Source organism: Abramis brama (genome assembly GCF_963993115.1).
Source record: "Abramis brama genome assembly, chromosome: 8".
NCBI lineage: Eukaryota > Metazoa > Chordata > Actinopteri > Cypriniformes > Leuciscidae > Abramis > Abramis brama.
Window position 1 is genome coordinate 35,630,124 of NC_139970.1, and position 27,145 is coordinate 35,657,268.

Below are 27,145 nucleotides of genomic sequence, written 5' to 3' on the forward strand. Positions count from 1 at the left end.
TCAAAATATCTTCTTAAATAAAAAAGCACCTGTCATTATGTAAGATCTATTGTCTTTGAGGATGAAACTTATAAATATGATTCATAACCTACCAACAGCCGACAGTAGGTTATGAATCATGATTTTTTATTTTTTTATTTAGGCCACAGACTTAACCAAATAGAGTTAGACCGAAGGAAAATGTGCTAACACCCCTTTTTAATGTTCTAATAAATCCCAGAAGGATTAAATCAAGTCTTGGCCTACATTTTCTTCTCATAATATGCTGTTTCACTCAGAAATGTCAAATTATGTAAGTAAAATGCAACAATTCACATCAACATTAACATTAACATGTATAAAAGGCTGATAAATTTAGCATATATATATATTTTAGTGTACAAATATATAAATGTGTCCTCTGTTGAAATGTAACGTTACTGCAGCTGATGTAAGAAATAGTTGCACAAAACACAAACATTTAAATTCTGTAATTTACATTTAAGTCAATCTTGTCATTCCAAAACAAAGTCAAAATGCTTGCTCATTTAAACGTTTTTTTAAGAGTAATACTGACTATTTGTATTGTGAATGTGTGATTTAATTTTGTGTTCCACAGTCAAGTCATGAGTTTGGAATGTCACAAGGCTGAATAAATGATGACAGATTATATTTTTGGGTGAACCATCCCTAAATCAATATATCTCACTATCCAGTCTAACAAAAACAGTAGCATATAACAGCAGAGTTTATGTACACCAAACTTTGAGTCATTTTAATTTTAGTATAATAAATACAATTTGAGAGTGTTTTCATTTACTCTGCTATCCGCAGAAGTCTTTTGCAGGTACCAAAGCTGCTGGCTGTTCTGCATGCGCCACTATCAGTTCAGCTACAGCTGCTCTCTTATAGATAACTACAACATTTAACAATTCCATTCCGTGAGTGCTATTTACCGACAATAATGAAGAGATAGCGTGGAAAATGAAAACAGAGGATGAAGAAAAAAAAGAGCTGATAGAAAATGAGGAAATTATGTTAAATAAACATGGAAAATTAAAGCATTGCGAGGACAGAAATACGAGGATAACACCAAAGGCTAAGGAGAAGCTTTAAAAAAGAAAAAGCATGGAACATTGTTGCTTCCGTTTAGTGATTGCTTTCTGAAAACTTGCTGCCAACTTGGAAATGTTAAATAGCTGAACATGAGCACCAACACACGTGTCTATAAATCCCACACAAAGGAGAGGAGGTAGTAACATGCCCTCAGTGTTATCTCTAAACGCTCAGATTTGACCTGCACGCTCTCTATAACAGCATCTGTCACTCCCAGACCAACGCTGAACATCTGATGATTACATTAAGAAAAGAAGGCATTCGTTTGTCTCTCCCAGCTCCTCTATGATCCAGGTTCACCCTGTCTTTCCTTCCTCTCATCGCCTGATGGGAACAGAAGAAGGCCATACTCCAGGGGCTTTTCTCAGAGCCAGTGCGTGGAGAAACGCTGTTGGCAGAATTACGCTCCACTAGCTATTATAGTGATTAGGAGCAACATCAATCAAAGATGGCCCCAGAAGCTCAAGGGGACATGCTGACGAACAATTAAAACACTCATAAAATACAAAGTCTCAACATTCTGCCCTCCTTGAAGAAGATAAAAAGCAGTGCATTGTTCAATTAGTATTTCATGTGGACTCTCTGACCAGAGACTAGTCCATCAGCATACATAAAACAGCAAAATGCATCAAGTAATGCTAAATTTACACTGTAAAGGTGGTACAGAAGCGCTTTTGAAGTCGCTATTAGGCGTTTTTACACAGGCTGTTCAATGAGGCTCAGAGGTAGTATAAAAACACTGCAATTTTAATAGTATACTTTTATAATAGGGGCTAATGTGGATCAGAGCAGGCATATTTTAGTCTGGCTTTTATGCAGCATTACAGCTTTATTTTTGAGCAGGCACAGAGCAGCTTAGCAGCATGCACAAAAGCAATTATTTACACATTAATTAACCCATCATAATCATTTCTTAGTGATTACCTACTGATGTAATGTATGAAGTGATAGATATTCTTGGCAGGCCTTTAGCAGTTGCAGAAAGGATGTTAATAAAAACATCACGGAACATTAACAAATGTAACAATTAAATTAAATTCAGTAAAATTATAAAACTATAATGAAGTATTTGAAGGGTCTTGCCATACTTTAAATATGTTTTCTCTATTAGGTCCGCTTACAGTACAATAATTTTATTTAATCATTTATAATTATATATTTTTAATTATAACATAGTTATAGTTTTTGTGCCAAAAAAAATTGTGCTGTGTTGACATATGAAAAAAAGAAAGTTCTTTACTGCACTCCAATAAGTTGAGTTCAATATAGTTTTCTCATTTTAAAACTGTTAAAAATCAGACTACACTCTTAAAAACAAAAGGGTTTTTTGCAGTGATGCCATAGACTGTAAATAGAACCATCATTTTTGGGGTCCCCAAAAAAACCTTTCAGTGAACAGTTCTTAAAAGAACAATTTTTTCTCAGTGAAAAGAATATCTAAAGATCCATTTTCCACTAAAAAGACCTTATGCACAATGGAAAAGTTGGATGTTGAAGGTTCTTCATGGAACCATCAATGGCAATTAAAAAAAACAAAAAACTATTTTTACTATTTTTAAGAGTGTAAAATGATCAGGAATACGGTTTGAAAATAAATCCCTCAGAAGAACTAAGACACATTTTACTCTAACTAGCTCATCTGCTGTTTAGGAACATAGTACCTATCCAACCTCCTCTGCGTTACCTCACCTATTGTTTTGGGTTTCTGATTTCCAGAGATTTCTGAACTGGTTTTCAATAAATGGTCTTTTTCGGAAAAGGATGGAAGTTGTGAGTTTGTAAATTCACCTATTAATATAGTTTCACAGCACAGTGAACTCTTACTCTTACTCTTTACTCTTAAGATGTCATGTTTCCTCAGGACTCCTTTGAGTCTTAAGTACACATCATTCATGCAGAGTGGTTCATACAACACGTTTATATTATATTTCCCAAAGCCGGAGCGGTCAGTGTAAGAGTAGCGGTGAATGAAAAACATTTACACTCTTAGCCTCCACTCCATCGTAAGTGGGGATGGGTCTCCTGAGCACTAAAGAATGACACTTCAGCAGAAACAAGAGGTCAACTCAGTTACAGACCTGCCATTTATCAAACACTTCAGTTGAAGCTCAGTTGAATACACTGAAACTGAGTGACAGCACAGAGAAACCAGCAGACATAAATCCCATGATGCTCTCTGATGCGATGCATCCCTCCTGTGTGACATGCGATCAATGGTGTCTGGTCATCACGAATGCTGCACAATAAAAACAACTGCTTGATTATTTAAGGTGCACAATGATAAAAGCATGTCACACATAAATAAAACATATAAAGATGGCTTTCTTCGGCTGTAATCTTGACCATATGACCGCTGAGTGCGTGTCTTATATAACATTTATTATAAACAAGTGGAATGATGGGCTACTTGGATTAATTACTTTCCCAAATTGGCTTGTTCCGCATGACAGCGCTCTGCTCTGGCTGATTTTACTGTAACAATTCTTTCTGATTCCACTTAACATTTTCAGTTCTTCAATGATCACAACAACAATTCTTTTAGTATTTTTGGAGAATGTTGCCCTCCATAATTGGTCCAAACTTTATACAAAACAAAACCTACAACACATTATCGTAAGAACTAGTCAGCAATTTAGTCTCAGGGAGGAAAATTAACAGCCACTAATGGCCAAAAGATGAACAATCAAAGGTAGAGCAAAAAGATACAATCCCATTTTTAAAACAAGGGACAAAGAAAATACATAAATTATATTATATAATATGCTATTAATACAGAATTTGTATAAAATATTAAATTAAATAATTCACACACACGGATAGAGCGCACACACACACACGCACACATATACATAGTGATTGTACAAACAGTATAAAGTGACAGTAAAGACATTTTAAAGCATATTAAAATAGAAAAGACTTTTAAATTGTAATAATATTTCACAATATTATTTTTTTTACTGTATTATTGATCAAATAAATGCAGCCTTGGTGAACATAAGAGACTTCTTTAAAAAAAAAAAAAAAAAAACTTTCTAAACTTTTGAACGGTAGTGTAGGACTATATGTCTCTCTCTCTGAGTGTGAGTGTGTGTGTGTGTGTGTGTGTGTGTGTGTGCGTGTGAGTTTGTTTTCATGACAACTGAGGACATTTTTATGATAACACACCTGCAAATGAGGACACTCGGGAAAATAGGTGATATATGAGGACATTTTGGGTGTCCTCATTTTTCAAATGGCTTTAAAAACATACTAAGCAGTGTTTTTTTTTTAGGTAAAAATGCAGAATGTTTCCTGTGATGGGTAGGTTTAGGGATAGGGGCAGTGTAGGGGGATAGAATATACAGTTTGTACAGTATAAAAACCATTACGCCTATGGAATGTCCTCACAAATCACATAAACATGGCTGTGTGTGCGTGTGTGTGTGTGTGCTTGTGAGAAATAGAGAGAGCAGTCCATGCATCTGAAGCAGACATGTCTGACATGCAAACCGGTCGATCAGCCATATTGTTTGGGCTGGCAGTAATGAGGAGCACTGGCTTGCCGAGTCCGACCACGGCTGCGGTGTTGTGATGCAAATGTCGGCATCATGCCCGCCCCTGTGCCAGTACCACCTTTAATTGTCTTCTTTGATCTGCAGCTAATTCCACTAATTAGGTGCCTATTCTGGAAGTTTTGCTTTGCTTCAGTTACAGAAACTCAACTGGGTAAACCACGGGGAAATGGGAAATTGGACACCTAGATGAGCAAACAAACATAAACAAGCTCATTCAGCTCCAACAAGAACAGACCCCTAAATACAAGAGACAGATGAGCAGTCACATGCAATCACGCTGCATGGTTGAGCACAGATGCTGACTGCTGCCTTCACTCGCAGAGATGCAAATGCAGAGAACATGAGCAAATCTGGTAAAGCACACATATTAAACACCTTCCCCCATGCCATTTGCACCTGATGCCACATTCACTGTATTTGTGCACACTGAGTGCATTGGAACTGAGTGACTGTCCCAGCAATGATGAGCTTGTCCGATCGATATATGTCAGTGCTAAATGTACAGTGCACACTATGGCTTTAGTGAATAGCCACTTTTTTCAAACCAAATCAGCATAAAAAAAATATTACTTTATTAATTATTATTGTTATTATAATTATTATTATTATTATTATTATATTTTACAGTATGCAATATTATTTATTTTCAAATTTCCTCACTTTTACACATCAAACCTTTGAGCTTGTATGTTCTGGTGGATTTTTTTTTTTTTGTTCTCATTACAAAATTGGTGAAATGCTGTAAACGTGCATAATTTTCAAACTGCAATGTAAAAACAAAGTGAATGAATAAACACCTGCTGATCCATGATTTACGTGATTTTTTTCAGCTTGGTTTTAAGATAAAAGCGTAATGATAATACACTACCTTTCAAAAGTTTGGGGTCAGAAAGATTTTTTTAAAGAAATGAATACTACTATTCAGCGAGAATACTTTCTATTCATCAAAGAATCCTGAAAAAATATGCATCACAGTTTCCACAAAAATATCATTGATAATAATAAGAAATGTTTCTTGAGCACCAAATCAGCATATTAGAATGATTTCTGAAGGGTCAGGTGACACTGAAGACTGGAGTAATGATGCTGAAAATTCAGCTTAGCCTTGTAAGAATAAATTACAAATTAAGATGTTAAACATGGTAAGCATAAACAACTTTCAAAAACATAAAAGTAAATTTTACCAACCCCAAACATTTTGAACGGTATTTCATACTTGGCAATATAATTTCTTATTTTTCTAGCTGAGTAATGAGTGAGATTTTGATGAGTGATGACCTTGATGGTATGCATGTAGACAAACCTTTTACACAATACTAGAGGTCCCACACCCCACTACATGCATACAAATACAGCACATAAAAACTGGGTCAGAGGCAAAAAAAAGAGAAGGAAAGAGGTAAGGAGCTAGTGCGCTAAAGTGAGGAGACGACCCAACGCCAATCGGTGCATGGCCTTTTAGCCTCACACTCAGCCTGAGATGCCAGTTTGATGGACGATATGAGTCCGGGTGACAGCTGTGTGTGTGTGTCTATATGAGTACAACTGGGAAGAGGCATCGAAACGCACTACAGCGCAGAACATCGCTGCCAATTTGCAGCTGCCTGTCGTTAGAGCTTCTGCTAGCACGACTGCACATTTCCTCACCTCACCTGCAGCTCTCATAAACAATCCCTCCTCTTCTTAGTTATTCATTCATGCCTTCATTAGCATCCCTGCCATTAGTGCTAAATCCTCTATACCCTTCACAGCCCGTCAGGCAGACATCCCGTCTGTCAGCGAGAGAGAGAGCCGTCCTGCAATCCTAATGCTCTGAGTCCAGCGGTCTCACCAAACAATGATATTTTGCAGAGTAAATATTGTTTAAAATGACTTTTTTAGATATTTATTGATATACATCTCATGTATGTAATTATATATTGTATATTTAAAAATATATATTTATCAGTTGTCATGCTGTTTATACTGTATCACCTTTTAAAAAACTGGGCAACCACCACTCTATTACTTTGTTTGATTTATGAAGAGATAATCAGTTCATATCAAGAAAAAAAAAAAAAAAAAGATTTATGAGTTTTGGGGTTAAGAGGTTTAAACCTGCCTTTTGTATTAAAATATTCTAAACGTGTTTCTGCACATCCCAAACACTGTCTAGTGAATTAAAAACACTTATTAATCAGTTGAAGCGATTGACTCAATCAGACTCACTTACTGAACCGCAAGTAATTAATTTTGTCAAGTCTGACTCAATCACATGTATTTGTATAAAATGTTTTACAAAATCATTTCAAAGCAGCTTTACTGAAAAAAAAAATCATGTTTCAAATATTACAATCAGGAAACTAGAGGTGACTGTCAAGGAAAGGAAAAAAATGAGTGATGGTATTGGAGAAAAACCTTGAGAGGCTCTAAACAGCCTCAACAAACTCAAATATTGAACAAACAGACACAATATAGAACAAAACACACATGAAAATCATTACATATTCGATTAATTGTGCACTCAAGTTGGGGCGGAGCCATCACCTGTCCTCTTCACCCCTCCTACTTAACTGTGACTCGCAACAATCTGGAGTGTGGCTCTAACGAGCATTTTGTCAGGTTTGTTGCTCTAATTAATTCAATTAGGGAAATGCAGGGGCAGATGGCTACAAAGCAGGGAAATGTTCCCACTTTCTCCCTCTCTGATGCCCCCAAAACTTTCCGCAGGGAACTGGTACAGATGTGGTGGCCGGAGGAGCGGTGAGTACACACTGCAGCCAGGAAACTAATCATGCTTGATTAGATGCTGCTGACAGAAAACTATTGTGAAATGTTATAATTATACATATATATATATATATATATATATATATATATATATATATATATATATATATATATATATATATATATATATATATATATTATTTCTCATGATCTTGTATCCACCATATCCTAACCAGGCTCTATTTTGGGGTCACTAACATTTCATGGCAGTGTTATTTTAGTGACATTAATATATTCTTATAGTTTTTGATATTATGTTAAACGTCTATAGTTTTGGTTTTAGTTATTTTTAAACTAAACTAAACTAAACGAAAATGAGATGTTGCAACTTGCTGAAATAAAATAATAATAATACATTTTTTTTTATATTTCATTTTATTTCAGTTAATATTTATTTTAGTTCAAGTAATGACCTTTCTGTATGTTTTTTTTTTTTCTTCTTCTGTCTTTCCCTGAGTCTCTTTCTACTTTTTACATTGACTTTCTTAGGGGCCGTTTACATGACACCGTTTTCAACTAAAAATTGAAAACTTGCGTTTTGAATGCGTTTTGGATGTTCATTTACATGACAATGCCGTTTTGGTGGCCTTCAAAGTGCAAGTTATTGAAAATGATACAAAAGTTTGTCTCTGTGTAAACTACAAAAACACGAATTTGTGAAAACGGTGGTGTCATGCGCACGCATATTACATGTTCAGTCTATAGGTGTGTTACTTTACAAAGTAACATCGCCAACTACTGGCATGACATGCATAATACACCATTTTCTTATTGTTTTTGCGGATCCATGATTGGGGATTGTTTTGACAACATTGTCATCTGTGTGCAAAAAACGCGAAAGAAAAAAAATCTGTTTACATCGTCGTTTAAATGTACCCTTAGAGTCTAGCCAGTGGTTCCTCACTAATAAATCACATGTGATCAGTTGATGTCATCGTCCCATTGTCTTGGCAAGACACTTGAAATATATGTATATGCATGTATATGTATGTTCTCTCTGACTGTTAATGTTTCACCCTACACTGCCTGGACTTTACATTTGGGCTTTGTGGGGTTAGTTACCCAGCACACCTCAACTCCTGAAACTCCTGAAACTCCTGAAACTCCTGAACTCAGTCCTTAGAAAACATACTGTTTAAGCGTGTGTGTGGAATCAGTATGTCGTATCTGTGAGTTATTATAAATTCTTGCTGGCAGCTGAGCAGAGGATTTAAAAGGTTGCTGTGCTCTGCAGTTGAAGATGGCACAGAAACTGTTGGAAAAACTGGCCAGTGAAGTGGCAGTGCTCTGTTTAGACCAGAGCGTTCTGGGTTCCCTCAGCCTTGCTTTGGGCTTCTCCCTTCATAACATGACAGATGGTTACAGAGAAGCAACAGAGCGATCAATAACACAAAGTGCTAAATCTGCTGAATCAGAAGCTTCTGCGTAGAGCTTATATTTTTAACTTAAGCTTCTTAAAAAGCAAAATATTAAATGACATTTAATAACTTGCACAGCTGAGATTCATAACACTGTGTAAACTGCTATAATATCAAAAAGCGCATTAAGAATAACAATTCAAGTATGGCATTTAGAATATGGTAAAATTTTATCTCACTCGCAAATATGCACAAACGTGCAGTGGGGTCCAAAAGTCAAAATTAAAAAAAAGAAGAAGAAGAAGAAGAAGAAGAAGAAGAAGAAGAAGAAGAAGAAGAAGAAGAAGAAGAAGAAGAAGAAGAAGAAGAAGAAGAAGAAGAAGAAGAAGAAGAAGAAGAAGAAGAAGAAGAAGAAGAAGAAGAAGAAGAAAAAGAACAGTTAAGAACAGTTTCAGGGGAAAATGAAATAAGAAATATTCAAGATTCTGTAATAAATTGTTACTAATTAAATAAGCACATTTCAAGCATATAGTATTTGTACAAAAGTTAATATTTTCATGCTTACATCGAAGCACAAGAAGTTATTTTGTTAATCCGCAAATCATGCTGGAGAACATGATCGGAAGGTTGGCAAACTTGGCATTCATGTCTGCTACTCTCATTAAAGCAATAGAGGGACAAGCCAAATACTAAGAAAATTCAAAAATTCATTTGAATTTTAAAACTTCAACGTTTCAACGAATCAACGTTTTATGCTGATAACATAATTCTCAATTAAACTTTTTATCATTACATTTAAATAAAAAAATAAAATAAAAATAAACATTTTCACTTGTATACCTTTTGGATTTTCAGCAGAGAAAATGATACTCTCTCTTTGCTGACCTGGCTCATAAAGGAGTGCTAGTGGGGAGAGCAGCAGAACCTGCCAGCTCCCCCAGGGGCACAGAGTATGAGTGCCCATTAGAATGATAGGACCTGGCAGCTGTGTGCCCTTATACCCTTCTAATTAAACCCATGCCACACTGACACTGGCAACATTGCTCATTGTAGCCCGTTGAAGATGGGAAGGGTGTGAGGGGATGGACTCTGGGCATTGTGGGATGATGTTGGGCATATAGGGAGGTCAAAGTGTGATTACAGGGTTTGCAAGGCAGCACAGTACTGATATTCCTCAAACATTCTAAACCCCATCCTGCAGTAAGAGCAACCACATAGTCAATAGCCCCTTTCACACATCAAACTGGGTAAATCACCGAAAAATGACCAGATTGACTTTTCTGGCAAATACACAAATGTGAAACAGCATTCTATCTTTTTTACAGGTAAGATACGATTTACATGAATTAGAGATGCCAAAATCTCTAGTACCAAAATAGTACTATTCATTAGTACCATAATACTGGTAAATTCAGTGATGTCAATCTTTAGAAATTACCTTAAAACATGCACTGTTTTCTTCATCCACCTGGATGAGAAGTGCTTTAGTTTCACTATTTGTCCAAAAATTGTCAGAATTGATTTACTGGTATTTTTGAAAAGGTCCTGTTTACACATGATCTCCAAATGGTAATTTACCAGTAAAGACCGTGGGCCCTATCATACACCCGACGCAATGCGGTGCCAGGGACGAAGCAAGTGTTTTTGCTAGTTTCAGCCCAACGCAGTTATCATTTTCACATCCTGCACCACACTGTTTAAATAGCAAATGCATTTTCGCCCATTTGTGCGCCCATGGGCGTGCTGGTCTGAAAACGAGGTGTGTTCAGGCGCATTGTTGGCACGTTGCTATTTTGAGGCAACTGAAATATATTGTTTAAATAAAAAAAATAAAAATGTGCCATTGACTTTAGACCAGGTTTCAGTTGGCAAATTTTTTTTGTTATTTAGAGAGCGCGTTAGTAATATGCGCCTATAAGCGGGTCCACAACTCACGTAAACTTTGTCCCGTAGATGGTCTGCTTGAGTGCTTTAACCTCGCGCATGAGCAGATCCGTTTCCTCATGAGAGAAGCGTTCAGTCTTTCCACTCACAAATTCCGCCATGTAAATAGCAATCCGCCATGGCGCGAGCACAACTGGCTTTTTAAGGGAATGGGAGATGAGGCTCAGATTGTTTTATTACACGTTACGCCCAAAACACACCATTACTCATTAAGAGAATAGGGACAACCCTTTTAGACCATGAGCCAAGCGCGCAAACCATTTTTCCCATCGTTAAACAAGCAAAAGTGGATTCGGACACACCCTAACTGCACTTGCGCCATGCGATTAGATCGTTAAAATAGGGCCCTGTATGTGTGAAAAGGGTTAATATTTATTCCATTTCACACTGAAAAAAAGACGTGTTATTTAGAATTTCCATTAAAGAAAGTTTATACTGAAAGTATTACGGCCATACAACCATGAGCACTCCCGATCTCATCTGATTTTGGAAGCCAAGCAAGGTTTAGCTAGTTTAGTACTTGAATTGGAAACTGCCTGGAAAAAATTGAATGTGTTGATAAAGGGATGTAATGTAAACTGCAAGGATGGCAAAGAGTTACCATACCATATCTGAGTTTACTCGGGCAGAGACGAAGGGCACTGAAACCATGTATTAAGTGAGTCAAACAAGTACTCTAATTAGAAGCGAGCTTGAACGAGTCATGAACTCCAGGAAAAGAGAGCATGAAGTGGAAAAAGGCCCAGCTGGATGCTTGCAAAGCCAGTTTGCATGAGAAAAAGGAAAAAACAGAAAAAAACAAGAAAAAAAACAAGAATACATTTAAAAAAAGCCCAGCTGAATGTGTGCAGTCATTTCACATGAGACAGAAACAAGAATACATGGGTGTTTCTTCAACTGGGCACTTAATAAATCAATCAATCAATCAATCAATCAATCAACCCACCCTTGGCCCATTAAAGTAACCATAGCTGAACAAACAACAAATGCAACACTATTTTATGCTTTATAAAGCATAGCAATGTATAATTTTACCATCAACTTCTGGGTAAAATGAAAGGAAGTGTTACAACTAATGACAAGTTTTCTCTTTCCCAATGAGAAAAACTGTGCAATGTCTTGTACAATGTTTTATTCATCCTGTGTCTGTCAGCGGGTGAGTGGGAAATATAAAGAAAGAGACAGCACTTTTACTCCCACACTACCAGCTTCCAGTATTTACACTGAATAAATGCAAACCTGAATCCACAAAACTGCTTTCAAGTTGAATTACCTAAGACTACCCGTGTCTGAGAGGAGACAAAAATGCAGGATATGTTCCACAGTTCAATCACGTGATTAGAGAAAGCCCTCAGAGATGGCTCCTCCATCACAGGGGCTATTTAACTCAAAGACAGCATTTGTTGTTCGGGGCTTTGGCCCATCTCCGAGTGCGGTGTTCTTTTACAGGCTCAGCCCCAGGAGAGAACACAAAACTCAGGTAATGGGAAAGCAGTCTGGGAAACACCAAGCTGGCTATTATCACTCCGCAGGGCACAGCACAGACACCTAAACGCATGCTAAGAAGAGCACAGGAGATGGTGAGAGTACCTGAGGGTCACACGAGGGGGATTGAGATGCTCAGGATTCACAAGGGATACAATTATAGGGCATTCACATATACAGTTCAGCAAATGGCTGTACTGTTGGTTATAGTAGGCGTTATCACTGCTGGATGCCCGTAAAGCTATTGGTTAGTTGCACAATTGGCCATAGCAAATTATCTTAATTGACCCATTAGGGATTCTGTAGCAGAACAAGTAGAGCATGGTGCTTGAATCCAAGGTCATGAGTTTGTGTGAGAAATCACAAAATGATTAAAATGCATATTTTAGATGTACCATGAGTCGCTTTAGATAAAAGAATCCGCCAAATGTGTTAATGTAAATGTAAATGTAAAAATAAGATCTAATTTTACACAAGAATCAACAATTCTGCAGGGAAAATGTTTCTATATAAATTTCAGCAGTCCATAGTGCATCATCATCACAAATTATTATTATTTTTTTTTACACTTTTTAAATGCTTTTAACCAAATTTACTTGCATTGCATTCAAGATATACACTACCATTTTGGGGTCTTTAAGACCTTTTCTTTTAATTATTATTTATAAACATAAAATAATAATACTTTTATTCAGAAAGAATGAATTAAAAATGATTAAAAGTGAGAGTAAAGACTTTACATTGTTACAAGATTTCTATTTCATATAATTGCTGTTCTTTTGATTCACCAAAGGATCCTGAAAAAAATATATAGTTTCCATACAAATATTAAGCAAAATATTAGATTTTATAATATTAAAATAGAGAACAGTTATTTAAAAAAAAAAAAAAAATATATATATATATATATATATATATATATATATATATATATTTTTTTTTTTTTTTTTTATTTTTTTTTTTTTTTTTTTTTAATCAAATAATCACAGCCTTGGTGAGCATAAGAGACTTCTTTCAAAAACATAAAATGATATATATATATATATATATATATATATATATATATATATATATATATATATATATATATATATCACTCCAACATATGCACCCCGACCCCAAACTTTTGAACAACAGCATACATTTCATCAATTTGTGAAAAAGGTATGCAGTAGCCGGTGAACGTGTTTCCGTCCCTTTGTGCCAAGAACTTCCTTTGAACTTCCTCTTCTTCCTTAAATAGATTTTCTCCACATTTCTGCTTGCCCATAGTGTTTGCAACAAATCAATTATGGTGTGTTGGTCAAGAAAATAAAAATAAATCTTTTTGGCTTCAAGACCTTAAGAAAAGAGTTTGGAGAGAAAGATGCAGAGAGAAGAGAGCAGCGGGTTCCCTCCAAAAAGTTTAGTCAGGCTATAAAATCAACAAAAATCAAGAGTTTGTTCACTCAAAACAGAAAGAGAGCTGAGAAAAAAAAAATGACTGTGAATTTACCAAAAGATGTCGACAGATTTACTCAACCCTTCACACAAACGCACAATCACAAATAAAATCACTCTCAAATCAAATCCCAAGCTATGACTTAAACGACAAGGAGAAAATTGGAAAATGTCAAACAAGGGAAAGCGGATGAGTGAAAGAGACAACAAGAGAAAACTGTATACATATTCATATTCATAAGGAAACGTTCACATAGGATGTGAGAAATACATGGGCATGTTGTGTGTATGCTTATTTGCAAATGCTAGTGATCTGGGGTGGAATTCTCTCACTCAATCCACTGTGACTGCTTCTGATTAGGGAATAAAGTTGTTACTGTAACTGCTGCTCTACAATCAGTTTCTCCAACTTTAACCGTTGCGGGTCTGCAATACCTGGAAAAAGCTATCCACTAGCATTTCCAATCATATAAAATGCTATGCGCAGTCTCAAGTCTTTCACTAACGACTACCCTGATTTATTTTTTTATTTTTATTTTTTTAAATAGCATTCATATATTCAAAAGTTTAGAGCTGGTATGTTTTATTATATATATATATATATATATATATATATATATATATATATCTATATATATATATATATATATATACACACACACACACATATATGTGTATATACACATATATACACATACACATACATATACAAGGGCTGCATTTAAAAAATACAGTAAAAAAAAATTATAATATTGCAGAACATTATTAACATTTAACGTAGCTATTTCATATTTTAAAATATTAGTTATTCCTGTGATGGCAAAGCTGAATTTTCAGCATCATTACTCAAGTCTTCAGTGTCACATGATCCTTCAGAAATCATTCTAATATGCTGGTTTGGTGCTCAAGAAACATTTCTCATTATCATCAATGTTTAAAACAGCTGTATTGCTTAATACTTTTGTGGAAACCATGCTAGATTTTTTTTTCTTTTTTTTTTTCTTAGGATTCTTTGATTAATAGACAGCTGAAAAAACTGAATAAAAACTGCATTTATTTAAAAATATAAATCTGTTGTAAACATACAAGTCTTTACTGTAACTTTTGAGCAATTTAATGAATCCAATTTCATTAAAAAAAATATATATAACAGTAGTGTGTTGTTTATCAATACAAAAATCACCAAACAAATCCCTTTTAAACTTATGTTATGTAAAATCTAGGCCCACTAGATTTTATCCCAACTTCTAAAAATGTTCACATTGATATTGACGCTACTGATGAGGTCTGTATGATGTCATTTGGTAACAGGTTCAAATGTAGGATTTTGCGGATTGAGTGAAGTAATTAGTATGATAAGGTTAGGCATACTGGTATATATTTTACCTGTCTAAATAACAATAATAATAAATAATTCATCTCAAGTGTTTTGCATAGGAAGTGAACGCATAAAGTAGGTGGCATGACTGCGTACCACACAAATGGCAATCCCTTCGGGCATCCCTGAGGTCTGCTAGCAGTGAGTTTGAGGGAGAAAAGATGGAGCGGCAGTATGAGATAGAGACACACCGCCGAGCGGCATGCGGTGGTTGTGTAGATGGCAGACTTTGGGTGTCCGGTGGCCGGCCATAATAAAACGTCCCTGTCAGAGGCTTGTGGCTCCCCAGAGTGAGGTCTGATTAATTGGGCTGTCCAGTCTCTCTGATAGCAGCTGCTTTACCCACTGCTCCTGGGAACCGTACCCATGCCCCTTTCATTCAACCCCATGCCAAAAAAGGGAACGAAAAAAGAAAGAAGCGAATATCTGGCCTTCGAGCCTTTGCGGCTAAAATTAGAGACTCTCTTCCCTCCATATTCCAAAATGATCCTGCATCAGCATTCTGTTCACCTTGCTGGGGGGTTTAGTGTGTATTTATGCATGTGTATCGGGAAGCAGGGGACATTCAAACAGCAGACGCCTCAGCATGAAGCATTTACAAGTTTCAGTCTCAGTCATGTGTGCGTGTGTACAAGTGTGTAACAAACTGTTAAATCTATAGCCAGGTCACCATAAGACCTCCTAGATTAAGCACAGCTGTCCACAGTAAATAGCCACAGAAGACAAAACTCAACAAAGATGACATTGCAACAAAATTGCTATGCAAAGCCCAAAGTCCTACTAAACAATGCTGTGCTGCCCGTGATTCTCTGCTCTACTGTATCACCAAATACTAGGGATGGGAAATGTAAGAAATCGTAAAGTTGTAATTGTAAATAGAAACTGTAAGATATTGTAAGAAATTAAATTGTGTTTTCTTTATTGCGTTGCCACTAACCGTTCTTTCAGTACTTTTGAGGAAAAACTATTTGGAAAAACAGACATGCAATTCCATTCCCAAATGATGAAATTATAGATAAACATTCAAATTCTTGCAAAACGTCTGTTTACACAAATATTTAGCTGACTTTTCAGTATTTTTAGAGACGGCATAACTGCAGTCCAGTAACTCCCACTGAGCTTAAACAGAAACTAGACAAAAAAAGATGGAATCATTTGACTAATTTATTCATTCATTTGAACTCTTTCCCCGCCATTGACGGAAATTTCCATAATTTATGAGACAACACCTCCCTGACATTGATGGAAATTTCAGGCTTTCTGTGTTTTCACTGTTATACGCGATGACACATCTTCTGAAAGAGTACGGAATCTCTGGATCAAAACAGGCAAAAAATGAAGCGGAAACAAGCGATAGCATATGTAAGCAGATACATATGTAAAATAACACGATCATCAACATTAAACAGCATATACATCAAAACTGCCTAATGTTATCCAATGAAATGTCGACCCAGGACGAGCTATAGAACTGGGAAGCTTTAGGGGTGTTGATGGACTCGACCTCTATCTATGTTTTGATCATCGTTCTGAATCTGATCTGGATGTAGTCTTTGACAAAAACACTATTTTCTCAGCTCAAAATGTTGCTTTTTTTATGAAACTCACCCACATTCAAGGGTTGATAAAAAAAAGAATGCCTTGAGCTATAATAAAATGTTGTTTGTTTTTGTTTTGAAGCAGAGGCTCTGTTCTTTCTTTTGCATGTTCAGATATTCATACAACAAAATATTCTGTGGGCCATGAAAGTTTTGTGAAAAGGATCAAAAATGCTGGTGGGGAAAGAGTACTAACAAAAAATATTTGGTTAATAAGATTAATTTGTTCAGGAATCAGTTGGACTTCACTGGTTGTGATGTACTGTTTTGATTCACTAAGAAATATAGGGGCTCATAAGATTCATTCACTTGAGAATCAGTTGGAAAAAAATAACACTAGTGTTGTGAATCAAAACCATACAGCATGACGCGTGATTCAATAAAAAGAACCGGCTCATGAGAGTCATTCACTCAGGAATCAGTTAGACTACAGTGGCTGCACTGTATGGTTGATTCACTGAAAAGTACCAGCTCATAAGAGCCATCAGAACATCATTCAGTCACTGGTATTAAAAAAAAAGTTATCGGCTCAAATACCATCTACAGAAGAAAGAGCTTGCTTCGAAGTCAATTCATTGGGGAAATTGTTCATCACTTCCAGGTAAAACGGAGTTAAAAAAACAGACTTTCACAGAGAAAAATAACTCAGCAGACAGACAAAGACAGCAACTCTACCTTCCTCTAAGCTTCTACAGGTTGAACGACAGTCCTTGCTCAGCACAAGGCACATCTCTCCTGCAGTCAGTCAGCCAGCCAAGGTCAATTGCCTTTCCCCCTTTCCTCTCATTCAGTGCTTTATGTGCCTTTACGGACGACGTTTTTTCTCCTCTGCACCAAGGTGACCGCTGGCCCACAGAGACTGGCACAGACTGCTGGGCAGCGTTAAAGGAGTAGTTCACTTTAGAATGAAAATTACCCCATGATTTACTCACCCTCAAGCCATCGGTGTTTATGACAATCTTCTTTCAGATGAATACAATCGAGAGTTATAAAAAGTGCATCCATCCGTCATAAACAAACTCCAAACGGCTCTTTATGCCGGAATTAGCGTAGTGCGTCACGGCATAGTGTAAATGTCAGCAGTACGTCGCATTACTTGCATAAGTTGTGCTTTACACTTAAGTGGAGTCCGTTTGGCCGGAAGCTAGTTATTTTACTTTATAAAGTTTTAAATATAATAAATAGAATATTTTTCTAACACAAACTCATCGTTTTGATTCAGAAGGCCTTTATTAACCCACCGGAGCCGTTTGGAGTTCGTTTATGACGGATGGATGTACTTTTTTGAACTTCAATCTGTTGTTTGCAATCCACTGCCATTATAAAACTTGGAAGAGCCAGAACTCTGATTGCATTCGTCTGAAAGAAGAATGTCATTTACACCTAGGATGGCTTGAGGGTGAATAAATCATGGGGTAATTTTCATTTTAAAGTGAACTACTCCTTTAAAATATCAACAAATGCAGCACAGGCCTGACCCTCTGGTTCAGTCTGATCGCTTTCCCTTTCCACCTCTGGTCATTTTATATTTCCTCAATCCTTTAATCACATTATTGCTTCTTTCTAAACTTCACCATTAACTTTTATTTGCCATTTCTCCATTTTACTCTCATAAATGGCATGAGCATTCACATTTCTCTTAAGTACTCGCTTTTATTCTTCAATGTCTTTTTCCTCCTTTCTAAATGTCTAATTTTCTGTCTCTTCCATTTCCTCTCTCCCTGATGTCTCCTTACGGGCTGTAAAATCACCTATAAACCGCTCACATCCATAAGAGCTTCATTAGCGGGGACAGAATGTGTCTGTTGCACACAGCACAATAAAAATATGTCCCTGAGAGGGAATACAAACATTTAATTATACAGCAATGACATAAAAATACAGAAAAAGGAAGACTGAAAGAGAGAGAATATGGCTTGAAGGTGAAATGTGCAATCTATACACCACTACTGGAAGCAAACGGAACTGCAATCCGTTTAAGCGAATGTTTAAAAAAGAGAGAGGGAGCGATTTTAAAGCAAATGCTAGGTTGGGACAAAATGTTTTTGGCAGACGGGAAAGTGTTTGAAGTGTGTAAATTGGTGCTATTAGTGATGCTGAAAATTACACACTTCACCTTTAACTCATCAAGTACTTACAACATTAATTTTGAGTGTCCATTCTAGAGATGGGCAGAAAATTGAATATTTAAACTTACAAAGTAGTGTTACTAAATGATGACCGTTTAAAATTGTCCCAAAAGTTGAATCAATGATTCAGCGGTGATGCAATGTCCAGACTGTTTCTTACAATGAATTGATTCAGCAGATGACTTTATCCAGGTATATCCTATTTTATTATAGGATATTTTATTTATTTATTATTTATTTATTACTTAATTTTTTTTTAAATAAATAATGGAACATTTTCACATTTCTGGGCTTCTCAAATGCATAAGTCGTCATGGTTATGTAAACTTCTATAGGGTCATTACATGTCAATTCAACCAAACTTATTTGGCTCATTTATTTTTATTTTGTTAATATTTTTTTCTGAAGAAAGACAAACATAAATAGTGATGAAAGCCAAAATATTAAATGTCATGGATGTATATTTACAGAGTAATCCACTATTTTGTAGTAGGAGGTCAAAAGTACAAATTTCCCCTGAGATTTGGAGCCAAATTACAGGAGGGTACAGATGGCACCATCAATATATATATATTTTTTTTTATTCAGAGATTGGTAGGTCTGTTTGTTAAATAGATTGACTTTAGCAATCATATAAAAGTAGAATTATATATATATATTTAAAAAAAAAATGAAAATATAAACAAAACTTTTCTAGATTTAGGATGTTAATAACTATGGAAATGCATCATCACAGTATGTGAAAAGGGTCCATATGAAATATATTAAAAAAGGTATATCAAATATTCAGCACACATCCACATATTTGCCTGCTCTTCTGATATTTACTCAAACACATATTAACAAATCAAGATTAAGTCCATTCGGGCAGCACAGTCATTTTTAAACAGTCAGTATCGCTCAAAGCCTGCCTGTAATTACATTGTAAATGCAGATTAACACTGAATATTTTAAAAAAGGATTACAGAGAAAGAGTGCAAGGCATTCAGAGAAACTGCCCCTTCAGCAGCCCCTCACAAGAAAGAAAAACATAAAACGCTCATTAGAGGGAGGTGCATTTTGTTTAAAGCCAAGAACACGAGTCTGTAATTATTCTTTTATTTGTTAAGTCCATTATTCAGGAGTTTGAAAAAGCAAAAGTGGAGGAGGGCGGGATTTAAATGAGAAGAAACAGCTCACTTAGTTGTCAGCGACCTTAGAGGGAACAACAAGGGGAAAAAAGACAAGAAATTGGGGATGCACAAATAACTTTAATTCCGTATAATTGCTTTTAATTCCATGTGCTGCGGTAATGAGTGCATTTTAGCAAAGATTAGGCCTATATCCATTGTCATACTAATTTCTTGCTTTTGTGGCATGCACAAGAAAGGGATGAAAGAAGTTGAAAGGAAGAATTGAAGCAGAAGGCAGGAGAAGCCTGGAGAGCAGGACGACTGTATTAAACGATTGGCAGTGTCAATCAGAGCCAATGTTTCGTTTTCTCCATCTCTGTCCTCACGCAGACGAAAATCCTCGGAATGGCACTTATTAACAGCCCCTCTGCTGTTCTTAATTGTAGGCTGACAAAGCCTGTCTTTGGCTTTGGGAGAGAGGGACAAAAGCAGCTCTCAAACATCATAGTCACAGACGTCTGAGCTGCTCATGTACATCTGAATAGCACTTTGTATAATGAGTCAGAACACTGAATGTTATGAATTTTGTCAGTGTGAAGAGGTGGAACTTGAGTTTGCATGAAACAATAGCTAGCGGCTGTTTGCCGCTGATTGGCGTTGCGCTGTTTATTGGCTGTCACTCTGTCACCCTTGTCACTTAAAAGGGAGAAGAACTGTCATTAAACTTGACTGTTCATCTGAACTTTGATTCAGGTGAAATGGCCAACATATACAGTCTGCAAATCTGAAAATTGCAGCAAATGATTAGCTGGAATGTTCAAATTGTATCAATAGCAGTGTTTGCTTATAGGCTCATACTTAGGGTTAGAGGTTTGAACAAACCCTTACGACACTGTGGCACAGACACAAATGCGAATGAGCTTTAAATTGTGTGGTTTGCCGAGGAGAAATTCCATAAACATTGAAGGAGAGAGCAGAGCCATATCGGGACCATATTATGACTCGATTAGCAACCACCTAGTAACCATCACTAACACCTTTGCAACTTCATACAACCTCCCAAAATCCTGTTGGCTTTTTTTTTTTTTTTTTTTTTTACAAAAGTCAGACTTTCTCCAAATAATGAAACAAATTAAAGGTTGAGTACTACTCACAAGAATTAATTTCCGCTAATCTGGGTTACAGTGAGGCACTTGCACGCGGTGTAAGACATAATATGCATCTTAAAATGATTTTAGTGTGGAAAAATTCCTTTACTAACCTTTCTGTGTAAAGATACAATCTTACACTAAAATGACTTTACAATTATGGCTGAAAAAAAATTAACCCGTTTTACAGCTCAAATAATACACATTTTATCTGAGGAAGTATTATAAATCCTAAAATGAAAAGCTTTCTGCTTTTATATCCTCCAAAAAAAAAAAAAAAAAAGGCTCCATTTATTTGCACTTCAAGTGCCACACCATTCCCTCCATTATTTTTGAAAGAAAAGTAGGGACGAGTCTAAATAGTTTTTTTGTGGAAATCAAAATTACGCCACAAGTGCTGTTGATTGAGCTTCCTGGACTCTCACATATTTAGTAGATATGAAAGGACAAAAGATGCTTGGGGCATTCAGAAGAGACATTTTGTTAGGATGAGACGAAATCGAAAATGATAAAGAGTTGCCCGAAAAAAGACAGAAAAAGGTGTTGTCATGCTGTAATCGTTCTAATGCCTCGCTCAGCTCTCTCTTCTCTTCAGGCCAAGATTGCTCTCATTTCAATACATCACTGCTGAACTTGTAAAGATGGAAATCAAGAAAACAGCCACATGGGGTCGATCTGGCAGTCACCGCTGTTCTAGATAAAGAGAAAGCATCCCCAACCAGCGGAGCTGAGCAGTCAGAGGTTAAATGATTTGAACTTCTGACTTACAGTGTAGCTGACCTTCGACTTCTGTCTGATGCGATTCTCTAAGATACTATTGTAAAGCTATTGTCAGAATGAACATTTTCTCTGAAAACAATTTTGCGCAATGAATTACACATGGGTTGCCATGTCCTTTTACACTTGGTCAAACACTGCATGTATGAATACTGATAAGAGTTCAGTAAAGTGTCAAACCAACAGAAGATTGTAAACACAGTATGAGCAAATGAATGCATAAAAGGCCACATTATAAACGTTCTCTCTTTCTCTGTTCTCCCTTACAGACTCTGTAAGGTATCAAGTCTTATTAGACTTCAGGCTGTATAAAGGCATTTCACACTTGTTGTTGGCACCAATTGTACCACAACTCTGTACCACAACCGTAACTACTGTTGAAAGGCCATGTAATTCGATTCATTAGATGTGGGGAGAAAAAAAAAAAAAGAGACATGTTTGGAGAGAAAACTAAGGTACAATTTACAGTATACAGATCCCATAGTGTACTATTTTTGCTATTTTGTAATTGTTTGATCATTGGCCATAACATCAAATCTCACTGGGGTTCTTTCAGCATCTCGCACCATGCATACAGCGTTTCAAGTTAATAAATAGTTCCAAACCATGAAATTCTGTTTTTTGTACATACAATGAATCTGAACTAGGCCTTCAAGAAGACCTTAACATTTAGATATGATCTTTGAGCCTTAAAAAGAAAAACAATCATTCAAAGAAGATTCAGCTGGCAGGTTTTGTTGGTTAAATCAGTGTAGAAATTGAGAGAAGTGACAGAATGAATATGCAATGTGCTTTGAGCCAGTAGCAAGTCTACCATGATCAAATCCACAAACAAATCATCAAGTTCCCATTAGCCTCTGGAAGGCTGAGGCAGCACATGTATCGCAGTCAGTGCAGGGAGACACTCAGAGCCGGAGCAGAGAGCAACACGCTGCGCAGGAACCCGCCTTCGCTTGGCAGGAGTTGGCGCTCCTAACAGAATCAAAGGCTGCTTTTCTTCCCATTGAGACACACGGGCTCAGAGGTCAGCCTGCCTTTCTTGGACCAAGATGGAGAAAAACTGAATAAATGGGCTTTGTGAGACAATGGGTTATTGCTGCGTGGGCAGGCGTTTGTAGCACTGTGCCCTCTCACTTTGACAAAATAAAAAGAGAGCGAGAGATGATGCGCTTCGACTACCACGATAAAAGCAAATACTTTACCCTTCTTTGTTGATAGGGCTTCCTGTCTGTGCCACACTGTGTAAACATTTAGATACTGTGAACTTGAGATGTGTGTTCCTGGATATAAATAAACAACGCCTCACGAATAAGCATATGCCATATCATAAGCCGCAGACGGAGTTACATGTTATACAGGATAAAGAAAAAAAGATTTGCGTAAACAGCAGCATTAAAAAAGCAGAGATTAAAAAGAAGGGAAGACAGCATGCTCAAAATGGACTCAATAGAGCAATGAAACTTCTACAGAAAGTGAGGAGGGGGGAAAAGGAGAAAGGATTCCCGTGGGATACTTTGGCCTCATATGGGAGCTGTCAATCAAAAGCTTGTATGAAACCTCGAGAGGCCAGATCAGAATGGACAGAGCTAAGGAAATGTACTTTCCCACAGTTAACAAAAAATTAATATTCACATAGATAGATAGATAGATAGATAGATAGATAGATAGATAGATATCAAAGCAAGGTTCTTTATGCAACCTATTAAAAAAAGGCATTTTAATCCTTAAAATGGTTCTGTAAATTCAGTTTGGAGCCATTTTAAGATTTCAGATATACAGACAAACTACCCTGTATTATTCACTTCTCATGCTTGTAACACAGCTCCATTGTAGCAGGGAATCTATCATAGATTCAAGATCAGATAGAGAAAAGGAGAGTTAAATTGCTGAACGATTAATTTTCATCAGCAGCCAGTCTCACTGACGGGACTTAATCCAAAGCTAAGCCGATTAACAAACTGATATTTGTGTTCCTACAATTCCCCACAAGTCTTGCTGCTGGCACGGCTCCTAAATGTCATGGAATAGACTGATTTAAATTCACGACCATCTTCAGACAGACTGAAACGATAACCGATACAGATCACAATAATGAGTAATACAGCCAACTAAACACAACAGCACACTGCAGTGGTCAGATCTCTCATCATCATAATCATTATCATTAACCCGGCATTCAGCAGAAGGACACGCTTCAAGATTTGCCCATATTATGACCTGTAACTGATGAGACAAATTGTGCAAAATAAACTAGTTATTATTGACCAAAACAAAGTTACATAATTTAATAATCATTTAAATATTTAACATTAATATTTTATTCACTATGTATTCATGGAATCATGTACATGTTTAATGAACTTATAGGTTCAATAATTATATTTAGGCAGTTGACAAAACTTTCCTTCAACAAGGATTTCAGGCTAAAACTGACATGCAAATGAAAAAGTGCACAAAACTTTCTTCACAGCTGTAAACGATCTTTACCTTCAAGTTAATTTAAAATGCACCATGGTGTGAGTGACAAATTAGTTTTTAAAATGTTTCCACATTAATTTGAGTTTATAAAACCTGCATACACAACATATAGGTAGGCTATAGATGAACTGGAAACATTTAGCTTAGTTTTTGGTGAAGTATAGTCAAACCACTGGACAACAGCTTGAAAGTTTGCCATACCCATTACCCAATAGTTCAGAGTAACGATCGGTTAAAATGGTCCTGTAAAAAAATAAAATAATAATAATTAAAAAAATAATAATAATAATAAACTTGCAAAGGCTGTTTAGCACCAAAATTGATTCTTCTATTGTTGCAAGCCAAAGAAACGTCCGGAGATATGTACCATTTCTTACAAATCATGTTCGTAATAAGCATGTTATTTAGCCTACTTTTACCGACTGTAACTTTGCAGAATATCCTACAGTAGTGTTGTTGTTGTTGTTGTTGTTATTGTTTTAGCTGTATACCCATTAAAATCGCTCTCCCCTAAGGCTTTTTAATTTATTTAATCTAAAATAACAATTGGATCAGGATCGTGTCTCCTCCGGGCAGCGCAGCGGAGCGCAGACGTGCGTCAGGAGCCCGTGCCTTTGCCAATGACACTGAGATCAGTGACGAACTATAAGAACTGATTCATAAGTGATCTTTACCTGCTTTCGACAACTGCTTTTGCCCTTTAGTCATTGGTCAGTGTGTCTAATCGCCACAAATAGCGGATTAGCTTTGAAAACACTGCGCATATAGAGACAAACATTTGAAAGTTTCGAGCGATTCAAATTCATCAAATGGCGTAATGCTTTGCTATAAAGTTTTCTTGAATGTTTTAATGAGGTCAGTTCAGCTCGACTGTGAAGGAGGATCGTGGCTACAGCATCATTTATACTACTGTAATCGATATCGAGGTTGATTAATTTATACCTATTCTGGATGGATCTGCGTTTGATTAGTCACGATGACCATTCATCATGCATGTGTGCGTGTGTGGGGGGGAGGGGGAAAGGAAATGAGTATACCAAGCTAAAATTATTTATTTGTATTTTACTTTATAAAATGTATTTCAGTTAGCCTATTATTTTAATATTATTGATTTTTAACATTTATATTATATACTTGGAATAGACAACATATTATTTGTATGTAGCTACACATGAAAACTATAGGCTAATGTCAAAAAAGAAAAGAGAGAGAGAGAGAGAGAGAGAGAGAGAGAGAGAGAGAGAGAGAGAGAGAGAGAGAGAGAGAGCGATTCAGACTATATCGGTTCATACTACCACCATGTGGAGATGTGGACGCAACATTGCTGTGTATTTATTCTTATGTCATAAAATCTGCCAGTCATATTATGTTATAATTTCAAAAATGCTACTTACATTTTAAAAACATTTAGTCTGTTTAGTTAAGCAAACTTTTCAATGAAAAAAACATTCGAAATAGACCATAAATTCCCAATAAATTGTACATTAAGACAGCTTACAAATCACTACATTTCTGCATGTTTACATCAAAAAATGTAAAGGACGCTCAAATAAAATATGGCGCATTTGATTGCACGATGACAGTTCAAGTTTCCAGTTTCTTCTCAGCCAACGAAAAGTCAACTATAAGCAGTCACACGCACCAGAGGTACGACTCAAGGCAACAGAAGTGATTTTTCACATGCACGGAAAGCAATGACCACTCAAACTCTTTCTCAGACAGTGTACGGGCTGAGAATAACAAAACAAACGTCCAATGAGACTGAATGCCCCTTTCAGTGCCACTCTGCGCTATCAGTGCCATTGCTCCAACTGTATGCCAGCCTATTTCACACCAACACACATAGAGACTCTATGCATGAAATCTATGCATCATTGTGGTAGTGAATGAATGGCACTCATTTACCATTACAATAACGCATCTTATAGATTTCAGGGTTTTAATGTTAAGGGAGATTCAGGCACCCAAAAAAAAAAAAAAAAAAAAAAGAAGGTTTCTCGCATCAGAGGATGGGTACTGCGAGAAGCATCCTCAAAAAAAGTAAACAGAGCTCATAGGTGCGTGCACGAGACGCATAAACACCTTTGCGCACGAGACGATGGTCAGTCGTTTACTCACCTTGCTGCGAGTCGCTCAGACGGACCGCCACAGAAGTGAGAAGAAACCCGAGGCAACACAGAGAAGATGCCAGCTTCATGTTTGAAGTTGCCCGTGTGTTTCACATGTCCAACACCATATCCTTTTAATTTAAATGTCTTAAGACAGGAACGCAACTGCGGAGGAGTGACTTCTCAAGTGCTGCTGTTGCTTGTCAGAGTAAATAAGGAAATAAGACGTCCCGTTTAAATGGTAAAATAGTCCTCAGGAAAGAGTGTAAAAGTTCAGGAGCGAGAAATTTGCTGTTTAGTGCTTTGACAGGATCTCGACGCAAGGCTCATGCCATTACTCTCTTCAGACGCTCTTCAGCGCTGCGACGGCACAAAGCCTAAAGACACGCCCCCGAAGAACTACACACCGCCCTCCGCTCAACTGATTGGTCCAAAGTCTGTATAATTAGACAAGAGCCCGCCTTAGCATGCCCAGCGTAAGTTTTTGATTGGCTCAAGAGGCGCTCGCTTCTAAATACACCTGTCTCGTTCTGCATACAGCGTCTTCTTTAACAGGGCGTTTGTTCAGATTTCAAGAGGTTTCAAAGCAAAGCTTTTCCCATCATGAATTGTCAGAGGACGCATGTAGACGTCGTTATTCCGAATTAAGCTCTACAGAAGTTGGATGATTATACAATATACCACCCCAGACGGTATATTTATGATAGGCCTAACTATAAGCTTAATGTGTGTTAATCTTTTAATGTCAGGGTTGCAGCATATCAATGCATGT

General features: G+C 36.7%; 1 protein-coding gene across 3 annotated transcripts in view; it reads right to left on the reverse strand.

The window, feature by feature from the left end:
• Positions 1–26,735, reverse strand: part of erbb4b (erb-b2 receptor tyrosine kinase 4b) — a 316,016-nt gene extending 289,281 nt beyond the window's left edge. For all 3 annotated transcript variants that reach the window (XM_084123173.1, XM_084123172.1, XM_084123171.1), the window contains exon 1: positions 26,384–26,735. In XM_084123173.1, coding sequence (XP_083979299.1) covers positions 26,384–26,462 — 79 coding nt within the window. In that variant the 5' untranslated portion in view covers positions 26,463–26,735. The remainder of the gene's footprint in view (positions 1–26,383) is intronic.
• Between the last annotated feature and the right edge of the window lie 410 nt (positions 26,736–27,145).